Raw genomic sequence first — 25027 nt, 5'->3', positions numbered from 1 at the left:
AAAGGCAAGAAAGAAAAAAATGAACCATAAATTGAGATTATAACGTGGCATCTCCGAATTAAAGGGTTACCTGTTTTAAAAGCGGCTGTTGGTTCCAGCATAGGACCAGTATTAACTTCGCTTGGACCTTTATGGTTCATACTTGGCAACCTGGATGGGATGGTTTTGCTGGTGATAGGCATAGAAGAGTTGAGGAGATTAGCACCCAATGGAGGTAGTGTTCGTGTCAACAGGCAGTTCTTGTCAGGTGACATTTCCTAAAAGTTGATTGAGAAAAAAAACGATTTAAACTTTTCAGACATGGTTATTCACCTTGAGAGCTGATGTGGCTGAGTATAATTCTTTGCCGCAAATTGGTTAATCATAACAGCTGCTCGTCTTACAACCTCTGTAAAAGACCACTTAAGACTGTATAGCACTGACCACATTTCTATTCAATAAAGCACGTCTTCACCTAAAATCGGTGACAACTTATTTTCCAACACAGCTTAAACATTCTGTTATCGGACTGACAATTTCACAACCTCATGCAGGTGTGCAATCATTGCATGAATTATCCCAGTTTTTCTTACACTTAGAGGACATGTTGCCCTTGAAACCAAACTGAAGGAACAACCATGTATAAGTGACATGCATGGCAAGATTGGAAGTGTTCCATGCTTCTGCATCCTTCCCAAAATAGTTTAATCATATAAAATATCACCATCAATATTTTAATTAGAAGTAATTTAATGGGCATACAAAAATGAAATGTCTGCAGAATGAAGTTGTATTATCCCTGGGTGTATATACAGACTTTATACTGGACCATTCTGGTGCTTGCTGGCTGTTGGAGACAAGACCGGGCAAGAGTCGCCTATCAAGTAGCCAGTGTTTTTGACCATGTAAGTCCAGTGGGGATAGAGATATTTTGATTCTTTTCCTTTTTTAAACAGGACAAGGTTTTAAAAATGCCCATCTCACAATAATAGAAAATATTTTTATAACAATTAATTAATCCGATCAATGTATTTCATATCATTTGTTGCCTATTGCCCTCTTAAATGGCCTGCATGTTTTAACTCGATATCTCCCAAACTAGTTCATAGAAGTGTAATTCTGTTATACAAAATTCTTTACTTGGTTTCCACCATATTGAAACAAATGGCCCAAGACCAATGATCATTTTATGGATTCCCCCCAATGATTCGATGTTTCCGAATATAGAAATTGTGTTGCTGTCCTTAAAGGGAACTATTACTTCTTTATGTTGGTGTTTCTCTATGGTTAATGCATTACTGTTAACAGCAGTGAAAGCACAGCATCTCAATAATACCATACAAAGATTGGAAGGCACCAACCTCTCCTATCCAATAGTAATGTTGTCAATTTGAAATATATTTTAGCAGTACATATCAAATAAACATGGTTGTACTTAATTTTTATTTAAGAATGATCTTGGGATATGTATTCAAAATGCCCAAAAACATATCAACATATGTGCCGAAAAATCATTTTAAGTAGAGATAACCTACTGTTAGGCGTTGAGTCTGATTTTACCACTAATCACTAACCATTTGAAGCAGATTAGCACACTTTCCTCACCAAACCAATGGGGCATGATGTAAATATGACCCTGACAAATTATACATTCTCAGAATATGGAGACTGGAATTAATCCAGTCAACTATATAATTTGTTCTCCAACATACTTTGTAATTGATAGTGACTACAACAGGATCTAATATAGAATATATGTTGTTACACTGTTGCATTACCACATTAATGTCAAAAATCATAATGTCAAATGCTGCCTTAAGAGCATGAAAAGGGATTTGCAGATGTTAAACATGTTAGATGCAGATTGTGTTCGTACAATGCAGATATTAACAGTCTGAGAAGATATCCTTGCAACCCAAGTTTCTCCCACAGTTTGAATACAAATGGCAGTTAATGCGTGCACTATACTGATTTGCTAATTCAAACGGTTATTTTAAATAATTCTCAGAGAACGGCCCATTGTACCTGATCACAATCCTTTTTTGCATCCAACAACATCAGAGCAAGGAGAAACACCATACCTGCTAACAATTAGTAGTGTAAGAAAGTATTGTCAAAGTGGTTGATGCTCTATCATGCTACAATCCAGATTAAATAATGCTGTTGCGCAGAAATGTATGCTTCAAAAGAGGAGCTCCATCGAATTGTAAGTATTTTAGAATATACATGTACTTAACAGAAAACAGTTTTCTAAAACGTAGTATTGTAGGGCTCTTTCCGTTTGAAAGTAGGTTGCCCCCCGCACTCCCTTTGTTCCTTTATCATTTTGTTCTTGCTCTTGAATTAAATTTCAGTTCTGGAACCATGTGTACGTCTTTTAGCCTGATCTCAGAGCTATATTACTGTTGTTCTCCATCTCTTTAGTGCTTTGCTGACTTTAAAGTTGTAATTGGTATTATTATTTTCATCCTGTAAGGATGGTATAACTCTCCCTGACAAATATGGCCCTGTCTTCCCCACCCAGGGTCTATGTGTGTAACAGAAAGTCACATGAAGGGGGCTAAGCCCTGTAAATCTTTTCTGCGCGGGTTTGCAGTGTAACCTGGATGGTACCCCAGTAGACAGAGCAGCCACGCTGCGTCTAACACACAGGGGCAGCTTCACTCGCCGACTTCGGCAGAGAACTCCAGGCACGCTAGTGATTTGTCAAACGCTCAGCTCCAGCCCATCTGCATATCCACTTGACCCTAACGCACACTGTTGAAGGAACCATCAGCAATCCCGCTGAAATTAAACATACAGGAGACCCCGGGAGCAAGAAAGTTTAGGATCATTCCTTCTCCTCCACCAATAACCTTGGAGTGGATTTTTGAAAACACTGTGTGACACTGAAAACACAAGAGAAGCAGGACTCCATCACCGAACCCCCCTTTCTGTCCTGACGAAAGCCATCCATTCTCAGCACAATAGGTCAGCTCTCAATTGGCTGAAACACATCTGTGTCAACATTCCTCTCATTGTCTAATGTTAACAATGTAATTGTTGTAATTTGGCTTACACTATTTTGTTTATTAAACCAGATCACCTGATCCCAAAACGTCAGTTGGTCAGAGACACCTCCAATCTAGGACCCAGATGGGTCATATGGCTCAGGGATTTTAAATTCTACACCGGCGCAATCGGATTTTCTGCTGTCAGAGACATAGCAGGCAAATTGATGAACGTAGACACTGTCTCATATGGTGAACTTCATGGGAAGCTATCAGAATATTTCACACCTCATACAAACATCGACTATGAGCGCCATGTGTTCCACACCACGAGACAAGAAAATGGGGAGTCGCTAGATAATTTCGTGATGCGCTTACGAATCAAGTTAAAATACTGCGAGTTCCACAAATACTCCAATGAAGAGGCACTAAGATCCCAAGTCATAGCTGGCTGCATCTCACAACCGTTTAGAAAGCAACTACTCCAGAAGCAAAGGTCCCTCGAGGAAATCCTCGCCCTCGCCAGAATGGAAGCACCACTCGAATCGCAACTATACATCCTGGGCAAGGTCACCATCCAGCCCCCGACACTCAACCTGGACACTGTCAACAAGCTATATACTGCTCCCTCACAAAGCGGGAAACACTCAGACGCCACGTGCTACCGATGCGGGTACGAATATCCACACGTGGGCGACTGCCCGGCAGTCGGACAAAAATGCGCCGCCTACAGCGGCATGGACCATTGCAGAGCGGTCTGCAAAAATGCACCCGGACCCAGGCCCAGCAGACCGAGACAACAGGAGAGGAGGAGGAGCTCGCTACACAGCCCACCCGCCGGGAGAGGAGATGAAGAGCAAATGGGACCCTGGAGAGATGACAGAACACGAAGGAGCTCATATGCCAGGGATGACCGGAAGCCCAATGACGACTCTAGGCGATCGCAAAGGAGACTATTTGTCCGATACATTGAAATGCGTTCCCCATCAGGCAGTGAATCCCAGTCATCAGAGGATGACCAACGGAAAAAAGGGTACGTGTGGGCCCTCAATAACGCCACGGCCACCCAACACAGTCCAATCCTCACACTGCACGTCAACAATACACCCCTCGAATTCCTCATTGATACAGGGGCAACAGTTAACATAATAAGCGAGCAAGCGTACAACTCACTCTCCAAACCCCCGAAAAATCAGGAAGGCAACGGTGGACATATATCCGTACGGAGCTACATCCCCATTACCCTGCAAAGGGACCATCACTGCGTGGTGCGTGCACAAAGCACACGCGCCGAAAATTCCCCTGCATATTCTGAAGACAGAAGCCAACAACGGGTGTATTCTGAGCTTTAAGACCGCCGTCGAGATGGGTTTGGTGCACATACTGTACCAGCTCATGGCCCACAAATACTTCGCCAGACCAGACTCAATAGAACAAACTTTTGCGAGTCTATTCAAAGGGCTGGGAAAACTCAAACACAGAAAGGTACAGCTGCACATAAACCCGGACATACCGCCCTTCGCTCAGCACTATTGAGGGATACCGATCAACATATAACACCAAGTCGAAGAAGAACTAGACAAACTCATCAAACTCAACGTCATAGAACCAGTGGCAGGGCCCACCCCATGGGTATCCCCTATTGTCCCCGTCCCCAAAAAGTCACCTGATGGGTCAATACGCCTGTGCATAGACATGAGGAGAGCCAACACGGCAATCGAAAGGGAGAGACATCAGGCGCCCAGGATCACTGACATGATCCACCTTCTTCATGGGGTGCAAGTCTTCTCCAAATTGGACCTCACAAAAGGTTACCACCAAATTGAGATTGCACCCGAATCTAGATACATAACAACATTTGTCACGCACTTGGGCCTATTCCAATATAAAAGGCTCAGCTTCGCAATATCCTCCGCAGCTGAAATTTTTCAAGAGGAGATGCACCGTGTCATCAGACATGTGCCGAACTGCCTGAATTACTCCGACGATGTCCTGGTATTTGGTAAAACTAAGGAAGAACATGACACAGCTCTTCACAGAGTGTGCGAAGCACTGCAAGCGGCCGGACTAACCCTGAATAAGTTCAAATGTGAATTTGGGAAAGGTTCCTTGCAGTTCTTCCGCCACATCTTCTCCAGCAATGGGTTGCGGCCAGACCCGGATAAAGTAGCAGCGCTCAACTCTGCCACGCCCCCGACAACTACGATGGAGCTTCGATCTTTCCTAGGGCTGGCCAGCTACTGTTCCAGGTACCTAAAAGACTATGCGACAATCAGCAACCCTCTACGCCTACTGACGAGAAAAGACCAACCCTACACGTGGTCCACAGACTGCAAAGGCGGAGGACATGGCCTACTTCGATGCCAAAAGAGACACCGAAGTAATCGTCGACGCCAGCCCCGTCGGCCTAGGCGCCATACTCACGCAAGTTGATCCGCATGAACCCACTAAAGTCTACATCGTGGCATATGGTAGCAGGAGCCTAAAACCCACAGAACAAGCGTACTCCCAGGCCGAAAAGGAGAGCCTGGCGGTGGTGTGGGCATGCAAGTACTTCCACCTGTTTCTATACGGCAAGGAGTTCACGATCATAACGGATCACCAGGCTTTGCTTACAATCTACGGAGACCCCAAATCAAGGATGCCGCCAAGGATAGCCCGATGGGGCCTACGTCTGCAGGACTACAAATTCACCATTAAGCACTGCCCGTGAAAAGACAACCCGGCTGACTATCTGTCTCGCCACCCGACTGGCCCTGCCGACCCTCAACCATCCATCGCCGATGAATACCTCAACTATGTTGTACACCACTTGCAGCCCCTGCCCGTGGGGTGGGCAGACATAAATCGCACAGTCAGAGCGGGACCCGGCATTGCGAATCGTACGTCACTGCATGCAGGAAGACAGAAGAGCGCACATGCGTCAACAAGCAAGACAGGAACCGGAGGAGATTCAAGAAGACATCAAACTCATAGACCAGGTCCGAGACGAACTCTCCATAGTCGACGATCATGTAATCCTAAAAGGGTGCAAGGTACTCATCCCAAAGTCATTACGCACCAGAACGATCCAAGTAGCTCATGAAAGCCACCGGGGAGTGGTCGCCACCAAGAAACTACTAAGGCAAAAGGTGTGGTTCCCCAGACTGGACGCGATGGTAGATGAAATGATAGGCCAATGCACGACGTGCGCGCAAGTAGCACCGCCGCCACACCCAAACCCACTTCACATGTCAACATTACCGGGACATGTGTGGGAGGAACTCGCGGCAGATTTCTTTGGACCCCTAAGAGACGGCACATACGTGCTAGTGCTGATAGACGAGCACTCAAGATTTCCAGAGGCACAAATCGTCGACAGCACCGCAGCCTCCAGCGTCATCCCGGCAATGGACCGCATGCTGTCCACATACGGAATACCCAGGGTCATAAAGTCCAACAATGGAGCACCGTTCATGAGCAAGGACTTTGAAAACTTTACGAAATACATGGGGTTTCACTATCGGAAAATTACACCGCGATGGCCACAGGCAAACGGCATGGTCGAGAGATTCATGGCCAACATCAAGAGAACCCTACAAATAGTGGCCATACTCAACAAGCCTTTTGAGCAAGCACTCTATCAGTTCCTTAGGGACTATATCCACACGCCCCACAGCAGGACGGGCATCTGCTCAGCTGACCTGATGTTCCGAAGACCGATTCAGATGCGGCTGCCGGAAGACACGCACTTGACCGAGGCCACGCCACTTGAACAGGAGGCCAGAGATAAAGATGTCACAAGGAAGGACAGAATGAAGGAAGTCACGGACCACAAAAGGAAAGCACAGGAGTCCAACATCGAGCCTGGAGACCAAGTGTGGTTGAGACAACCCAAACAAAGAAAGGAGGACGCCATGTTCGCACAAGAACCACTGACTGTCACACATAGAAAAGGGACAATGATCACGGCCCAGAGAAACGACCAATCCTCGGTCACTCGGAATGTATCGTACTTCAAGCCTCGGAAGGGCCACATGGAGTGCGTACAGGATGGAACCGGATACAGTGATGATGATCACGATCGAGACACCCCCTACCTTGGAGAGGGTGAGGCCTCGGAAAGCGAGGACAATATGATGTCACGAGGACAAGCTGAAAGGACACCCTGCACCAACGGTCGACCCCAGAGAAGCCGCCTAAAACCTCACAGATTCATAGAGGAGATGGAGTGAGGAGAGTCAAGTGTCTTGACCGTTAAAAAGGAGGGAGATGTCAGGTAGTTCTACAGGGCATGCAGCCCGCCCACATCATTGCGTGGGCAGACCGCCGTTGCGGTATCATTCTCTCCAGTAAGAGGAAGCGACATTGGGTTAGGGAGGGGGCTACGGGGAGTTGGCAGTTCCTGCCTTGTATTAATAAAGACAAGTTGTGTGCAATCCTGGCTCCCGCGTATTACGTGCTGCGTACTCGGTTCGAGGACCCGAGTAAAAACCTCACAAGGACCCTGTTGTCTTTCTACATGTATGTCCAGACCGCAATGCATGGACTAAAATGTTAGTGTATCATTTTTGGATACTGTATTTTCACCAATGTATGTCCTGTTATGATTTCATCCCATCAGGGATGTATGCATTGAAGCAACTGGTTAAAACTAAAATTAATTTTAACCAACCTCACAAGAATGGCATTCACTATATGAATTGAATGAATATTGAAGCGTGTTTGTTTTGTTTTGTCACCCTGATCATGTGTTGCTATTTTTGATCTTTAACCTACCTGGGTAGATCAGGGTTTAGCCAGGAGCCCTATTTATTACAGGTACACTGCGAGGACAAAAGTTACTGTTCGTTTTCCAAGCTTTAGTTTCACCCTGTCACCCGGTAAGATCTTTGGGGAAGGGTGGATATGGCTCCACATTATGTCCCTGGTAGTCAAGGGGGTCAATGTTTTGTTGGGCAGGCTCACCATTTTCTCTCGGCAGCCTTGCAATGTTATTGAGTCTAATGCATATGACAGCTGCTTCCATGTGCAACCTCCTCATTTGCGGCCACAGTGCATCATCTTGTGCAGAAGAAGCTTCAATGGGTTTTTCTCGGTCTCCTGACCTTGGTATGCCGTAGTCTTTGATATCAGGTTGGTGGTGCAGCTCTCACTCCTTTGTGAGTCGGACAGTTTAGCATTCTTTCCTGTCTCTTTTTGCCTTTTTTTCTTTATTTTCAGAAGGCAATAGAAAAACACTGGAAAGTAACTGTTCTTGCAGAGAAAGCTGGCGATATAAAAGGTATGCACACAAACATTTCGGCATGGGTGATCACAGGAATTAAGGATCTAAACTCTCTCTGCTGCTGCAGTCCACGTGAGCGGTGGTCTAAGCGATGGATTTCTCCCTGGCTCCTCCACCCTCCCAGAAATACGGGCTCTTCTCCCTCCTTAACCAGGCCAGGGTACTAGCCTTGTCAAAAGGCACACCCAAATTGCCAGAGTCAGAAAGAGAGAAAACAAATGCTTTGAATCATAGTCAGTTTCATACCACAATATCTTCAGAGTTTATCCTCTACTGTTACAAAGCCAAGTCACTTCAAAGTACCAGGTAGACGCCTCTGCAAGATCCTGAAGACCACGCTTGATATGTTGTTGTTCAGTTGAAACTTCTGACCATGGGTTTATTGTCTCCTGGCACAGCGTTGCCTCACCAAGGATACAAATTCCGTGTTTACAAAAACAAGCATTCTGTACGCATTCTGAAGGCTAAGAGAACACAAAGGTCTTTTCAATCAGCCTGTTTCCTCAAACGCTGAGGAAACAGGAGACCTGGGCCAAGTGGTGCTGGAACAATGAGTAGGGATGTGGGTCAGTGGTGTCACCTCGCCAAAATCACAGGCCTGTGAAAAAGCCTCTGATTTTGGCTAATAAACAAAATCTGCACAGAGCAAGCAAGTGAACCACTAGCCACTCTTCCAGAAAAGGGGTGGGGAAGTTTCTGCCCAAGGAATTATGAGAATAAATATGGCCAAATGATGCATTTTAAAGTACATTTTCTCAAAGATATTTGCTACAATGCCAAAGGTATTGCATGCAGTTCAAATAACCTAGGTGTGCAATTTGGTAGGGTATCCTATAATCATTTAAAATGTTTTAACCATGACCATACTTTTCGTCCTCCACTTTCATTATTTTCCTTTCTTGGCCGATCTGTGTAGATTCTCAGTCATATAATAGGACTATGAATGTACTTCAAGCATCTTCGGTAAAAGAAAAGTTATGCCGAGCTCAAGGCCTTACACAGCAGTGCTAATCCTCTGATAAAAATAGATATTACAAGCTGAGATCTTACAAGCAGTGCTAATAGTTATAATGTGTTCTATTATGTTTAGGCAGCAGACATGTTCCTTAGGTTACAGTTACACCCTTAGACAGCAGAAGTTCATTAAAAGTCATCAATGTGAAATCATAAAATGCATCCACCTTTGTGTTTAGAAACTGCCATCTAGCAGCAAAGAAATCAAGCCAATTGGTTTCCCTGTCTGACCATGAATTTCAATCCATACACCAGTTTTGGCCTAGTATATGATCTTATTTACCCCGAAAAATTAACATGTCATTTTCCGCCAGTAAGTATGCCAACAGCAGCTTTGATGACCTGGCTTAGCCTCACATTCCCTTGTTCAGGCAGACATATGTAATTTCACATTGATACTTCTCATAAAAATGCAAACTCAATACAATCATTGCACTGAATTTTCCAAGAAGAAGAATGTGATTTTTGATATGCTTAATGCAATGCATTTTACCAAAATGTTGCGCTATTTTCTTCTGCATTCTAATGTTTTTATTCAAGTTATAGTCTCTTCAATGATGTAGAATGATGTTTCCGTCTGCCTTACCATACTCTTCTCTAATCCGTTTTGTTTCCCCTTGTTTATGACCTACTACCCTTCGCAGATGATTTATTAAATATGTATATTCAAAGTGCATCTTTTTGCACTATAGTTGTAGGTGCGTCCCTGTAAATCATTAAAATTACTGATGCTATTTTAAAAGACATATTTTGGATAAAGACAGCAATTTCAATAACTGCATTCCATGCATACTGTCCCTATGAAACCCTCTTTTTTCCATCTTGGTTTTTACAATGCACTGTTCTGTGGGTTTTTCGTTTACTAATCTTTTCACTCTGTACCATCTGATGGAGAAGTCTGTGGGATTTTGAAAGCAAATGCATTGTCCCATCTTTGCATAGTATTTTCAGTTAATCTAATAAAAGATATCAAAACTGGCATCTTGTGTGAAGCTGTTCTGGAAAAAAATAGTTACATATGTGGTCTAGTCTTCCACCAACATGACAGCGGCGTGCGTACACACGCTCAACAAGTGACTGGCAACATAGCAGCTGCATCGAGTCGAAGACAAAGTTTGCCCTAGTGCTAGTACCATTCCGAATTAGCACTAGGGCAAACTTTGCTCTGGTGAAAAAATCCAGTGAAAATGTATGTTTTTTGCACTAAGGCAATTTTTACCCCAGTGATTACAACATGCCAAACTACACTTGGTGCAAAGGTTTTCTAATATGTCCCAGTGTTTTCACAAATAGGGCCTACTTTGCCCTAGTGCTAATACTGTGCAATGTTTCTGTAATCTGGCCCCAGATGGAAAAACTAAAAACATTGGGCAGCACATGGTAATCTCACAGTAAGACAATCATCAGACTGGAAAACAGACTGGTCTTGCAAAAAACAAAAACAAAAAGAACTAGGGAGCAGTCCTTGCTATGTTCCTGTCCCCTTGAATTCCAACCAGGTGACCATCTGAACTCCTCCAAGTCTCCAGTTTTGGAAAGAACTGAAAATCTTGCTCTTCCAACAACACCTTGGTGTAACCTAGGATTACAGCTACGTTGTGCACACACCGAATCCATATATTGTACTGTGATCATTATGATTAATGTTTACTTGATGACTTATTAATTTCTTGTTACCAATGTTTTTATCTATGATGTGTACGCTCCTCTGTTGCTCTCAAGTTAGGTTCCCGCAATAATAATATATTATAATAAATCACAAATTAGGGAGTGCAGCAATCAAGTGAATCTTGTCTTAAACGCCTACTGTTACCTTTATATGAGATAACACATTTTGTGATGGCACCAATTACTCTCATTCCCAGGAAATTGGAACCTGTTTTCATTAAGATATGTTTATGAAAAACAGGTTTGGATATGATAACATAAGAACTTTGATTGACATAATGGGCCTCATTCCGAGTACGGCGCTAACCAATGGCGCTATTAACGTCTTGGTTGACGCCGTACCCGGACCGGCAGCGCCTTGGTGGATGGCGGAATTACCTCCCCATTCCAAGGTTGGCGGGGCGGTAATTCCCCATTCACCAAGGCTCTTCCCCATTCCCAAATGAGCCCCCATAGGGCTCAATGGGAATGGGGAAGATGCAAATGACGGTGACCGTTCATTATGGTCACAGTTATTGGCTTGGAGGCCCCTTTGCGCCCTCGACTTTAACACCTGCTCAAAGCAGGCGTTAAGGGCGAGGGCGCAAAGGGAACTCGGAGTATGGCGGTAAGGGATCACCGCCACCGGTCTCGTTACCGGTGGCCGCTATCCCTTAACGCCATACTCAGAATGAGGCCCAATGAGTTTGCAGCAGAGGGAATTATTGGATACAGCATTGGTTTTTATGGATGCGGAGAAAGCGTTTGATAGGGTGAGTTAGAGGTATTTAAAGTTTGCAATTGAAAGGATGGGGTTTGGGAATAGGTTTCTGGGGATAATTAGTTGACTTCAGGGTGGTGCTAAGGCAAGGATTTGGGTGAATAATGTGTTGTCTGAGGCCTTTGGGCTGACTTGGGGGGACGAGACAGGGATGTCCTTTATCGCCCTACTTGTTCAACCTCGCCTTGGAGCCATTACTGGCATATATTCGTCGAGATCGGGGTATTAGAGGTCTAATGTTTGGTCACATTGAAGTTAAGGTCCTTTCATATGCAGATGATATGGTGGTGGTTCTTTCGAATCCTGATCTGGGTAGTATAGTTCTAAAAAATATATTTGATAAAGTGGGTAAATTGTCGGGGCATAGGATTAATTGGGATAAAACTGAGGTTTTTCCGATTGCTACGACTTGTGTAAGGGGTTATTTTTTGGATTGGAATTGTAGATGGACTGAATCTTATGTGAAGTATCTCGGTGTTTACCTGACTAGAGACGTTAAAAAAATTGTGAAGTTCAATGTGGAGAAGATAGTTGCTACTTTGAGGAAGGATATTAAGAGATGGGAGCGCTTACCGATGGGGATTTGGGCAAAAATCAATGCAATTAAGATGTCTCTTTTGCCGAAAAGGCTTTATGTCATGCAGTCTTTGCCTTTGAAGTTTTCGAAGAAGACACTAGCTAGTATGGATCGAGTTTTTCAAAACTTTCTGTGGGGGGAAAAGAAGAGAGCAAGAATGCTGAAGTTTATTTTGATGCGTAGTATTAAATGTGGAGGTTTTGGATACCCTGACTTGGAGCATTATTATAAAGGGTTTCTATTGAAAAAGGCAGCGCACTATTTCTCATTGGGTGATGGATCGGAACGCTTTTGGGTACTAATTGAAAGATGTAAACTGAATGGTTTTCAGTTAAATGCTATTACGACCATGGACAAGCTGCCTCGGAGAGATAGTAAACTACCGACTATTGTTGTGACTCGGGAAATTTTGATTTGGTGGTTGATATTTTTCAGGGGAATGTGTATCTTCATTATGGAGCTTCTCTTTGTCTTAATCCAAGCTTGAAAATTGCCAATAAACCTTTATACTGGAGAAGTTGGATCTCGAAGGGAATTTTGTGTATCAGGGATATGTTACGGGATGGTCAAATATTATCATTTGAGGGGTTGCAAAGGATGTTTCATTTAGCCAGGAGGGAAATGAGTAGATTTGTGACATTGAAAGCGCTATTGAGTGAAAGGTTGACAATGTTGGCGAGGCCACTGGAAGAGGTGTTGTCGGGTAGTAAGATTCTTATGTCGTCGCCACTTATGGTAAACACTTATATTAACTTGATGCCAATATGTTCTGCGGTTGCTGATTCTGGGAAGAAAGGGCTGGAGAAGTGGAAACAGGAATTGGAATGTGAAATTACAGAGGAGGAGTGGGAAAATATGTGGAGTGTGGGATATAGGAGTAGATTAGATCTTAGGTTGCGATTAATTCACTTGAAAATATTGGGACGTCTGTATTGGACTCCGTTCCGAATGTGTACATTAGGGCTAACTGATGATGATTTGTGTTGGGGATGTGGGAAGGAGGGGGGGACTATGATTCATATGTTGCGGTATTGTTCTCGGGTGTTGAACTTCTGGGTGGAAATTTTCGATAGACTAGATGCGATTTTGTCCATAAATATGCCTAGGATGCCTATGCAGGTATTGCTTTTATCAGGAAAGGGACGATGCGCAGTTGCTTGTAGATATGGGCAGTGGATTGATAAAGTGCTTGTGGTTGCGGTGAAGCAGGTGTTGATGGTGTGGAAGACAAGGAAAAAGCCTAGAGTGGAGAATTGGATTAATGATGTATTAGTATTATCAGACTTAGAGCGTGTGATGTTTGTGAGACAGGGCAGAGAAGATAGATATCTGGCTCTTTGGGCACCATTTAATGATTTGTATGGTGGTTGAGTAACTGGGGATTGGTTGTTTTTTGAAAGGGCCCAACGGACTGGTAATGAGTGTGAGCATTGATTGAAGATTCCCCATTCCTGTTGTTGTTTTGTTTTGTTCAGTCTGTGAAGTGTCTTTGTGTTTTTTTCTTTTTTTCTTTTTTGTTGTTTTGTGTTGGAGTTTATGTACAAGGAGTTCTGATTAGGTATTTATGCATAAGAAGGAGCAAATGTTGTTCTAGTTATTTAGAATGTGGTGGTGCTTCTTCATGCTTTGCATTACTTTTCGTTTATTTGCTTATGTAATGCAGTGTAATGTGTTACATATTCTGTTTAATTTTTGGTAATATGTTGTTTAATTATCTAAAATTCTTGAAAATAAATATATATAAAAAATATATATGTTTGACTCATCGAATAGAACCCATCCATCGATAGATCAACCCAGCTGTTTTAAAAAGCACTACGAGCCACGAGAGCCGTTACCTTCCTATAATGGCCGCCGTGATCGTGGCAACCGCCACAACACCAGCTCCAGGGAAGCCGGATTGGCCCCCACAACTCGCCGCAACCTCCTCTCCTGCTTTAAAGGGAGAGGAGGCACGCCGCGAGGCAAAGCTGCATAGGCAAGGCCAGGAGGAAAGGCCGTCATCCCTCTTTGCAGCTCTGTGCTGCTCGTCGGGGCTCAAAGGCGCATGGCGTATGCAAAGAGGTAAGGCTCTTCACCCCATCCTCATACGCCCCTTTTTCCCACCTCAATGCATAGCCCGATCCGCAATGAATCTCCAATCCACATGTACCATGCTGTCCTACTTGCTAGAAACCTCCATCTCCGCACACGCATCCTGCCCTTTCCGATGCGCTGCTATGCACCTTCCACTAGCGTCCGCAACTTCAGAGTTGCCAGCAGGTGTCTGCGACAAGCCATCTGCGATTGCAAATATGTACGCGGCATGCCGACTAATCTCAGAGACGCCCCCTCCACTGAGCATAACGCCCGCTCTAACAGCACCAAAAGGCTCACTAATGGAACTTTGAATGACACTCAGAGCCCAGGCGTGGACGATAAAACTCACACAAGTTACTCTGTATGCAATCATGTTGTTACACTGCCTTTGCCCACTGAAATGCCTGCGCCCAATCATGTTGTTGCATTGCCTGTGCCCACTGAAATGCCTGCGCCCAATCATGTTGTTACACTGCCTTTGCCCTCCGAAATGCCTGCGCCCAACCATGTTGTTGTATTGCCTGTGCCCACTGAAATCCCTGCGCCCAATCATGTTGTTACACTGCCTTTGCCCACCGAAATGCCTGTGCCCAATCATGTTGTTGCATTGCCTGTGCCCACTGAAATGCCTGCGCCCAATCATGTTGTTGCATTGCCTATGCCCACTGAAATGCCTGCACCTTAAATGCCTGCCACTCCATGCACATCTAACCACTCTGTATGTAACAATCTTGCCCACATTGAGCCACTCACTACCTCTTTGCCACTCCACACCACACCTCTACCCCATCTCACATCACCCCACAGCACCCTGACCATACTCCAAAGTGTGCACTAGTTAATGCACGTTCTATTCCTGCGCATCCCCTTGACATTCATGATCTTATCACCAAAGACAATCTCGACATACTTGTAATTACTGAAACTCTCTCTTTATCTATCCCTACAGACTATGCCATCTTCAGGAAAGACCGTACCAATCAGAGAGGGGGGGGGTGTTGCCCACATTGCCAAGAACTCCCTTAGCATCAGGGAATCACCGAGACAACAGGGACAACTTGGACTCAATTGTGACTACCTCCCACTTAACTTCAACCTGTCTCACACCTGCACCATCAATATTCACATTGTATACCGACCTCCGGGCCCCTGCACTGACTTCCAAGACTCTCTCGTCCACGCCCTATTGGATAATATAAAAAAAAAACTCCCAAATCATCCTCCTGCGCAATCTTAACCTGGACCTCAATGACCCTAAAGACCATCACGCCAAAGCCCTTAATAAAGCCCTTACCACCCTTGGCTTCACACCCACCATCTCTGAACCCACTCACATCAAAGGACGCACCCTGGATTGGGTCAACCAGCACAATTGCTCCATCTTGGTCACTGCCAATACACCTATCCCATGGTCCGACCACCACTACATCCAGTTCAACCTCACTGCTAAGAAAAAGGATTCCGTCCCCATCACCCCTTGTCCAGCGGCACTCGCCAGGAGTTCACGTAAACTCACAGCGGAAAATCTGGCGCCATTACTAATGGTTCCCGCGCTTCAGATGCCCTCCTCCAATAACCCAGACACTCTCGCTAGCACCTTCAAAAACATCATCACCAAAGCTATAGACGCCATTGCTCCCCTGGCCCCCAAGAAAGCCAAGAATATCCAGCACTCCAACTCTTGGTTCTCCAATGAGCTACTCAAACAATGCTCAGAAAAACAATCCGCCCTCTCTACCTGGAAAGCTAACCCCTCAGAATCAAACAGGGAGGCCTTCAAAACCATCTCCAGGTCATATAAAAATAATGTCGTCAAAGCTAAAGCCCTCTCATTTAACTCAAGGATTAATGATGCCAAATCCAACTCCAAAGAAATATTCTCTATCTTTAGAGAATTGGAAAACCCTCTACCCCCCCCTCCTACGCTCATCAAGGATGCAAATTGGTGCAACAGAATTCAATCAGAATTGCTAGACAAGCTCAACACCCTTCAATCCAAAATCATTGGCCACCAAAAAGTGCTTGAAAAGCTAATAGCTAGCCAGGACAGCAAAGCACCCACCTCACCTGCACTGAACTCCACTCCCCCCTTCGAATTCAGAGACATCACGGAATCGGAGGCCATTACCCTGCTCAAATCTATTAAACCCTCCAATTGCAAAGGTGATGCTTGCCCAGCCCAACTCATCAAAGAATCTGCTCCCACCTTGGCTCCCTTCCTCACTGCCTTTATCAATGCCTCCTTCAAGTCAGTTCTTGTTCCCAAAGATCTCAAAGAAGCCTGGGTACACCCGCTAATAAAAAAGCCATCACTCGACCCCACCATCCCCGGGAACTACAGGCCAATCACCACGGTCCCATTCCTGCTAAAAATTCTCGGCAAAGCTGCATATATGCAAGTTCAAAAATACCTGGAGGAGAACCAACTCCTAGGCCTGCGGCAATCAGGTTTCCACCCACGACATGGCACTGAATCAGCCCTTCTCGATTTAAAGAACCAAATGGACGACATGAGAGACATAGGCAAACCTGCACTCCTCCTGCTCCTCGACTTATCAGCTGCTTTCGACCTGGTCGACCACAACACTCTATGCCGTCACCTTGCTTCTGCAGCTAACTTCTCCCCCAAGGCACGCAACTGGATCACCTCCTTTCTCCAAGACAGGGCTATGAAAGTTTTCTCTGACTCAGCCTCTGCCTCCCCTAGCCTCCTTAAATGTGGAGTCCCACACAAGGGTCCTGCATAGCGCCAACGCTCTATAACCATTTCACCAGGCCACTGTTTAGCATCCTGGATTCCCTGGGCATATCATACACCAATTATGCAGATGATACGCAGGTGTTAATCCCACTCACAGGTGACTACAAAACTGACATGTCTAATCTCACGGCTGTCTACTCAACTATCCAATCCTGGATGGCTGACAACTGGCTTTGCCTAAACAGCAAAAAAACTGAACTCCTACTCATCGGCTCACCCACTACCTTGGGTAACCTCAGTCAGGAATACTCCTCTTTCACTATTGACAACACACCCATCAGGGTGTCCGACTATGTCAAAACACTTGGCGTCTACCTAGACTCAAACCTCACCATGGACAGACAAGTGAATGCTATTTCCACATCATCAGCCTACTACGCGAAAATCATCAACGCAGCCAGACCATTTCTATCACAACAGAATTGTCTCGCCATAGCCAGAGCCATCATTGGCTCTAGACTAGACTATTGTAACGCCCTACTATCTGGGACGTCATGCAAAAACCTTTCTAAACTACAACTAGCGCAAAACAAATGCCCTCAGGGCAGCCACTGGGACTTCAAGGAAAGAACACATCTCAGAAATCAGGAGACAGGTCCACTGGCTCCCGGTTAAACAGAGAATCACTTTTAAAACTCTCTCCCTGGCGCACAAATTCCTCCATGATACTGCCCCTCCGTACCTTGTACAGAGGATTGTGAAACACACTGCCACAAGACCTCTTAGGGAGGGGTACTCTAACCTTATCCTTGTGCCTAAAACGAAAAAGGCCCGTGCAGGAGGTTTCCAGTTTCCCCATGATAGCAGCCACACAATGGAATGCCCTTCTGCCTAACCTAAGAATGATTCAGTCCCACCTAGCCTTCCGCAAACCACTCAAAACACAACTCTTCATCTAACTATTCAACTGTTTTCTTATGTGTACTAAAATATGTGATGAATACTGTACCTGTAACTAAGAGACCTCTCGGTCACATGTAACCCTGCCTACTGAAAATGCTTATAAAATTCTTGTAACAAGCGCAACGATGCCTCAGGGCTGTAGGTGCGCTATACAAATGCAAATAAATAAACCCACCCTATCAATTCCAATATTCTATTCAATTACACCTATCTATCCATACTTTCTCGCCCATTCACCAATAAACACAGGTACACCCATCCATTCATCTCTCCCACAGTCACACCCACACAATCGTACCAATGTTGTATCTGATCAATCACACTCATTCATCCATCCATCCATCCATCCATCCATCCATCCATGCCTCCAATCTCACTAAAACCACACAGTTTCACCTATTCATCAGTCAACACAAATACACTCATCAATCCAATCAAAGTTATCCTTATTTGACCCATCCTCAAGCATACACCACCACATCGACCCAATAACATCCGTCCACACAATCACACCCATCCATCCTACCTACTCCTATCCATCTATACACACTTTCACCTATAAAAAGGCCAGCCCCAATGCCTTTAATAATTCTTGTTAAATACGTCAATTACTATTGACAAGAAACGGCAATGAGATTCATCTGATTACAGACCATTTTCAAGCTAGCCCATTCAATAGACATACCACACTGACATTTGGTGTATGGTGCTGGGAGATTCTGGGGATAGTGGTGGAGTGAGTGCACACCCAAATAGAGGAGATGTTTGAAAATATTATTTTGAAAACCACAAGGAGTGGTGTCGATACTTTTATGAGGTGCAGAGGAGGAAAAGAGGGTTTTGGCACAAAAACCCTATAGCAAATAAGAGCAAGGAAAGAGGACCCAAAGTTCAAGTCCTCACGTCCCCTGCACACTCTTGGACTACGCAACAAGGGCGTAGATTCTTAAGGATATAGTTAGCAACATTCGTCTTTAAGCACTCTTCAGAGAATTGATTCGACAAAATTTATAACATCAAACAGAGGAACAATGGTTTCTGCATTTTAGGTGTACAGGGATGAAGTGAGCACCTATTTATTTATACATAAAAATGTAGTGAAGACAGGAGAAATTGCATAACAACATTATAATGTCAACATAATCAAAAGTTGATGGAAATTCCACTCTCAATGGCTTGACGCGTTTCGAGGTGATACCTCTTCTTCAGAAGCCTCTGTGGATCTATTGTCTGCCCGTGCACGGCAACATAGAGTCCTACTTCCACCATGATTAAAGAATGATTCTTTAATCATGACGTGAGGACTCGAACTTTGGGTCCTCTTCCCTTGCTCAGATTCTGGGGATACTCAGAGTACAGAAGCTGTACATTTTGTTCGCTTAGCATTAATTGCGAGATGTAACTCGCTAATGCTCTAAGTGACTTTCTTTTCTACAAACAAATCATCAATTGTTGTCCTTCTAATGCACTTCATGCCATCAGAAGAAAATCCATAGTAAAGTTGCGTCAAAACTCTCCCAATCTTCAACTGTATTTTGTGTCGAATAGGAGACTAAATGAACCTGCTTGACAATGGATTTAAGGTTGCTGAATTGAAATGCTCAGGGGCCAAATTTACCCCTGGAGTTTAGGATATCCAGAAACAATAGGTTTCCATACTTCAAATCTAAATTAAACCTCAGGAGGGTCATTATCATAGCATAATTATCTGCCATATGTTGGGGAATGGGCATTATCACAGGCGATAATAACCGCACACGGGATCCATAAGGATTTTAGCACATAATGGGAACAGCTATACAGGTTTAAGAGTTGTGGTGGTAAAGAAATACAATTATTTTTATATTGAGTAAAGTAAATAGACAAAACGTGTTTGCAAAATAAATGAGGTTTTACTCTTTCGTTTTTAAATAAGATTTTATTTATAAGATAAGCATTTTAATTGTAAACTTGGATGAACTGGAAAGGTTTTAACATGAGTACACATTAGCTGTAATGTAAAAGTATTTCTGTGTTTTAACATTCTCTCTGATCTTATAAACTGAAGATTGTCTCAAACAGTGAAGCTGAAAAAAGATCCTTCACCAAAGGCAGTGTCTTATTGTAAAATATCTTGCTGGGGAATTGCATGTTTGTCTCTTCAATGAGAAGACATCCTTTCTGCTATTTCCCTGCCTATTTCTGCAGTCAGAATGTTTTGAATGTAGTATATACCAGTAGTTATTAACTGCTTACTGGCCATTCTGATTGTCTGTGAGGTGGCTAATAATGATTCCATGTGTCAACTGCTGGGTTTGAAATTGGCAGGACCAGTGAGCAATTTAGGTCCTACTTCTAGCGTAGAAAAGCCTGCGTAGCTTGACACAAACAGCAACTTTTGCATCCCTAGGCCAAGGGTTTAGAAACCCACGGCTCCCCAGATGTTTTGGACTGCAACATCCATGATCTGTCACCTTTGATTATTGTGGCTAGGGTTGATCGGAGTTGTAGTTCAAAACATCTGAAGAGCCACAGATTGCATTCCCTTGCCCTAGTATAAACATACCTTCAAGACTTTAACTATATGCCTTTGGTAATATGTATAAATGAGCAGACACATTTATGCACAATGGGACATATATAACAGACAAAAGGTTATTCTGTGGATCTCATTTGATAGTTGCATTTAGGGCTTTGTATTAACTTGCTGTTCCCCGTTATAACTCCTGCCTACTGGTTAATGCTGATAGCCAGGAACTGGTTTTAGCTCCTCCTTATTTGATCCTTATTTTGATCACTGCTAATTGGAATGTTTTACCTTGTCAGTATTTATCCTGAAAGCAAACCTAGCATGGCAACACCTAATGATTTCAGTTTGACAACCTTGAAACTAAAAATAAACACTTTGAGGCCATAAAGAAAGGACCAAGCTACTGCTATATGAAGGAAGTGGATACAAATAACAAGTAGGTACAACCAAAATATTAGTCAAAATATTGGAGAAGAGCGAACAGACGAGTCAGCACAGGCACCACACAGGACATGAACAAGCTGAATGAAACTGAGTAAACCGTTTATAAAGATTACATTTATATAGGTGAACAAGGAGCAGACATTACAAGACACGACCAGACATTACAAGCCACAAGGTTCTGCAAAACACGTACCCTTTCTCTGCGCCTGTGCCTAGCAGATAAAGTTCTCTGAAAGGGGGTGGTTGTTAAGGCATCACCATCCAGGTCAGAGCAATTAACGGTTAAGTGATTCTCTTTCAAGTCGTCGTGGATGCTTTCATCAGACCCCTTTTGCCTTGGAATGGCAAAGACTAGCATGTGACAGCCACCACAGGAAACCTGCAAAAACAGCACAACATCAGCTTGTGTTAATATCCAAGTAAACAGAGGAAAGACCAATATCAAAAGCACAATATTTTGTTCAATGGGTGATATATTAATGGTTTCATTACGAGTATGCAGTCTGGAAAAATATGCCGTTAACAACGTGTACCAGATCCTTTTCTGGACCGGCATACTCCGAGTCTGCCGGTAGGGGCAATGATCTACTGGCGTGCCTGACCTGCTGGTAGTTCAGGCCCCTATCGGCAGATAATTCACTGAAGCACCAGCACCATTAATAACAGTGCCTGTACTTCAGTAGTTCCCATCCCATGGAGTCCAAAGGGACTCCATGGGAATGGGAACTTACAGTTACTCCGCCGCCCGTAATATCCTGGTAATACCAGGATATCGGGTGGTGGAAACGGTAAGCTGAGGTTGCCGGTTAGCCGACGGTACTACCAGGGGCTTGCCGGCAACCTCGTAATGACCCCACTTTGAATTGAGCCTCAAAGACGGGGTCTGAAAACCTAGCATGACCACCTCCAGAGGCATGTGAGAAGGCCACTACACCTCAACTAAACGTTAATTTAATGATATAAAAGGCTTTTTAAATTACAACGGCCTATTTTGTATATTGTTTTGTGTACCAGTTGCACAGCCCAAAGTCTGTTTCACAGAGCTGAGTGATGTAAAGACAGGTCAATGCAAGTCGTGTTAGGGATAAAATGATGGTGAGGTTATGATGTTGTTGCCTAATCATGGAAAAGGAAATGTGCAACGTCACGGTTTTGCTGAATGTCCCCAAGTTCTGGGAAAGAGTTACGAGCCCAGAGTTTGAGCTTGCACAGATCTTCCACTAAAGTACTTGTTGATTGGGTAGACAGTTTATTGTGGAAGGAAGATGTGTGTTCTATGACCATTGGGTAAAACAAGTAAAGGTCTGATAAGTATGCTGGGGCTAGCTTTATGAACTTAGCAGAGGGCCTTGCCGATGGCACACTGTCTGATGGGTAGCTAGAGCAGACTCCATAGGGTGGGGCAAATTGGTCAGATGCTTCCACCTGGAGAGGTGTGAGTGGCATAGCTCTGGACTGAACACCTTCTCTAAGGATTTTACTAGGTTTAGGGAGATCCAATTGCAGCGGTCAGGACCTAACAGACCCACAGCAAGGATGAGAGTTATAGAAGGCATGGCACTTTTTTGTCACTTTTTTCAAAGGTTAGTTTGTTGCAGATTAAACTGGGGCTGTGCATCTGCTGTTTAGGAGAGGATGAGAGAATCACGGGAGGACAGCTGAGGTACACCAAAAGAGTGTATAGTCTTAGCAACCGAGGCATGTGTTAGATACCTAGCCAGCAGCTTTGTTATTAATGGAACACTGCAGTGTAGAAAACCAAGAGAATGAGCAGGGGTTCACAAGTATGAGGCTCCACAAACAGTGACTTGTGCACCTACTGCCAGAGATTCAGAAGCAGTAAGAGCAGAGAGAGTTGTGGAGCATGGGCTTGTGCGCAATTGCGCTCTCCCGCCTAGTTTAATAACTCAAGATGGTATACTTCCTGCAAGCAGGTCTGGTCTGTGGAACAAGAAGAAACAGGGCCATGGTCGCTTGGGCCACTGAAAGACCATACCTGTACTGAAAGTAACCAATCCAGCTCCCAAGCACAATATGCTGACAGCTAATCCATGTATGTAGTATGTATGTATGCAGAGGACTTCTAAAGCGCAAACCTAGATAAGAAGCAATTGAGGACCTACACATATCGGTGACTGTTAGGGAATGACAGCTCAGTGATGTTGTATGGTTGATTTTGTTTGAGTGTTCTGAGAGCATCAGTTGGGACCAGAGTTGGTATGCCTGAGGATGGCAGGTGTGCTGCTGAAGGACAAGCTCTATAAGGTCATAGCAGTTGAGGACACATTACTCTTGATTTGATCCTGTAGAGGTGTGCAGTTAAAATGTCCATGAAAATCAAACCTCTTGTCCTGCAGTGATGGAAGGAAGCGTTCACCAGTTTATTTTGACTGCCCACGTCCTATGTGACCCAGGACCCGGAAAAGTAAAGATAGGGTCAACACAGCGATGGGGAAATCGAATGGGCATTATCAAGTCGCGGTTGATTAAGGGTTACCTTAGGCATGCATCCTATCAGCACAATGGAAATAATACACTTCTGAACACTTATGTGCTTGAAAAGACTTCACACCCATCTCCCCTGAAATGGGGGTCTAAAATGTTACATGCTGTGTAACACAGTATATGAAGCAGGTGCTTCGAAACCCGTACGTACTCTGGAATGGAGCTCCATTTTTATATCCTGGTAGCAGGAGTTGTTTGCACCGTAAAGAAAGGCAGTGTTTAGTTAAAAAAATAAATTGTGAAATACTGTTTGACTTAACATTTTGAGGGAAGGACCAGTTAACTGACCAGAGGACATGAATACAATGAGATAATGATGAAAACAAAATATGGTCAGTGGTTTCTACTTTGAAAAATAAAACTGTTGGTAAGGATCAAACTTGATTACGGGGTTGTAGTGTGCTTGGTGTTCATGCAGCATGAGTGAAATGTATGGGTGTGAATGAGTTCTGGAATGTAAGGGAGCAGGAGAGAGGACAGTTGGAGTGGACGGATGAGGATGCCTACTCCAGCTGTCTTGCCAATGGGCTTCATGAAGTAACCCAATAAATACCTGCTGTATCACGGTCTGCTTCCTCTGTGTCGTACACTTCACTTTGGAGGCGAGCACCCATTGTCAGCAACCCACATAGTATATAATTCTTGGGCACCACCCTGGCCTGAGTTTCTATGAAATTTCCACTCCTCGTCATCCTCACCAGCAGGTAAGAAGCAAGTGCCGCGCCCCTCCCAAAGAGCGCTTGAAAAGATTTCAATACGGAAATCATATCACAGATTTAAAGTTTTGCATTTTTCGGTTACGATGAGCGAGAAGAAAGGACCCGCCAGTGGCCCCACGCTGCGTCATCCCGTGCCCCTCTCACTAATAACAAAGGACTTCTGAGGTATGCGCTAAGAGCTTGGAACGCTGCTGTTGCTTAGCAATGTACAAGCAGCGTTGCGGCCTCTCCCATTCTATGTCAAGACGGAGGCGAGCATTATGCTTCATCTTCTCATGTATTTAGCTCTCCAGCAGTTTCAACAAATCAATAAAATGTCCATCTTTTCATTGAAAACAAACATTTTTTTTTAAGCTTCATTTCCCATCAACCCTAGGTCCCTGTTCCCAGTGTCCTGGTCATGTGACCTAGTCCTTCCTCTTCCTGAAACCTCTCTTCTTTTCCTGCTCTCCATTGATAAGTACCCTTTTCATCTAGCTGCGTAACTTTACAGCATTTGTATGAGGGTATTGACCAGATTGACTGTATATATTTAAAATTTGCATGCAATAAACATATGAGCTGTAAGCGCAGGGACCGCGCAGCGTATTATTCCGAGGTTATGATGTCGGTTTAATTTTATAGTGCGGCGACCCCGTGCTGCATTTCCAGCACATTAGGGGTTCGTCAGAAGTTCATTGTTTCCACTTCGCGAGCGCAGCGGTAGCCCCCACCCTTGGGGGGGGTGGAGTGGGAGCTCGAGCAGAGTCCCGCTCGCAGCCCCCAACCTCGCAGGGGAGGAGCCTAATGCCCAGAGTCCCGGCATAAGGATTGGGGGAACGTACGGCCCCCTCCTTTGGAAAGGAGGGGCCAA

At 44.3% G+C, this 25027-nt stretch overlaps 1 protein-coding gene across 2 annotated transcripts in view; it reads right to left on the bottom strand.

Moving 5' to 3' along the window:
• Nucleotides 1–25027, bottom strand: part of RPGR (retinitis pigmentosa GTPase regulator) — a 951931-nt gene that overhangs the window by 136844 nt on the left and 790060 nt on the right. For both annotated transcript variants that reach the window (XM_069636551.1, XM_069636550.1), the window contains 2 exons: nucleotides 21144–21329; nucleotides 71–257 (listed from right to left, as the gene is read on the bottom strand). In XM_069636551.1, coding sequence (XP_069492652.1) covers nucleotides 71–257; nucleotides 21144–21329 — 373 coding nt within the window. The remainder of the gene's footprint in view (nucleotides 1–70; nucleotides 258–21143; nucleotides 21330–25027) is intronic.

The sequence above is a fragment of the Ambystoma mexicanum genome, chromosome 7p (genome assembly GCF_040938575.1).
Source record: "Ambystoma mexicanum isolate Mex_15411 chromosome 7p, UKY_AmexF1_1, whole genome shotgun sequence".
Lineage (NCBI taxonomy): Eukaryota > Metazoa > Chordata > Amphibia > Caudata > Ambystomatidae > Ambystoma > Ambystoma mexicanum.
The sequence above is the reverse complement of the archived record's forward strand: the minus strand, read 5'-3'. Positions and strand labels throughout refer to the sequence as shown.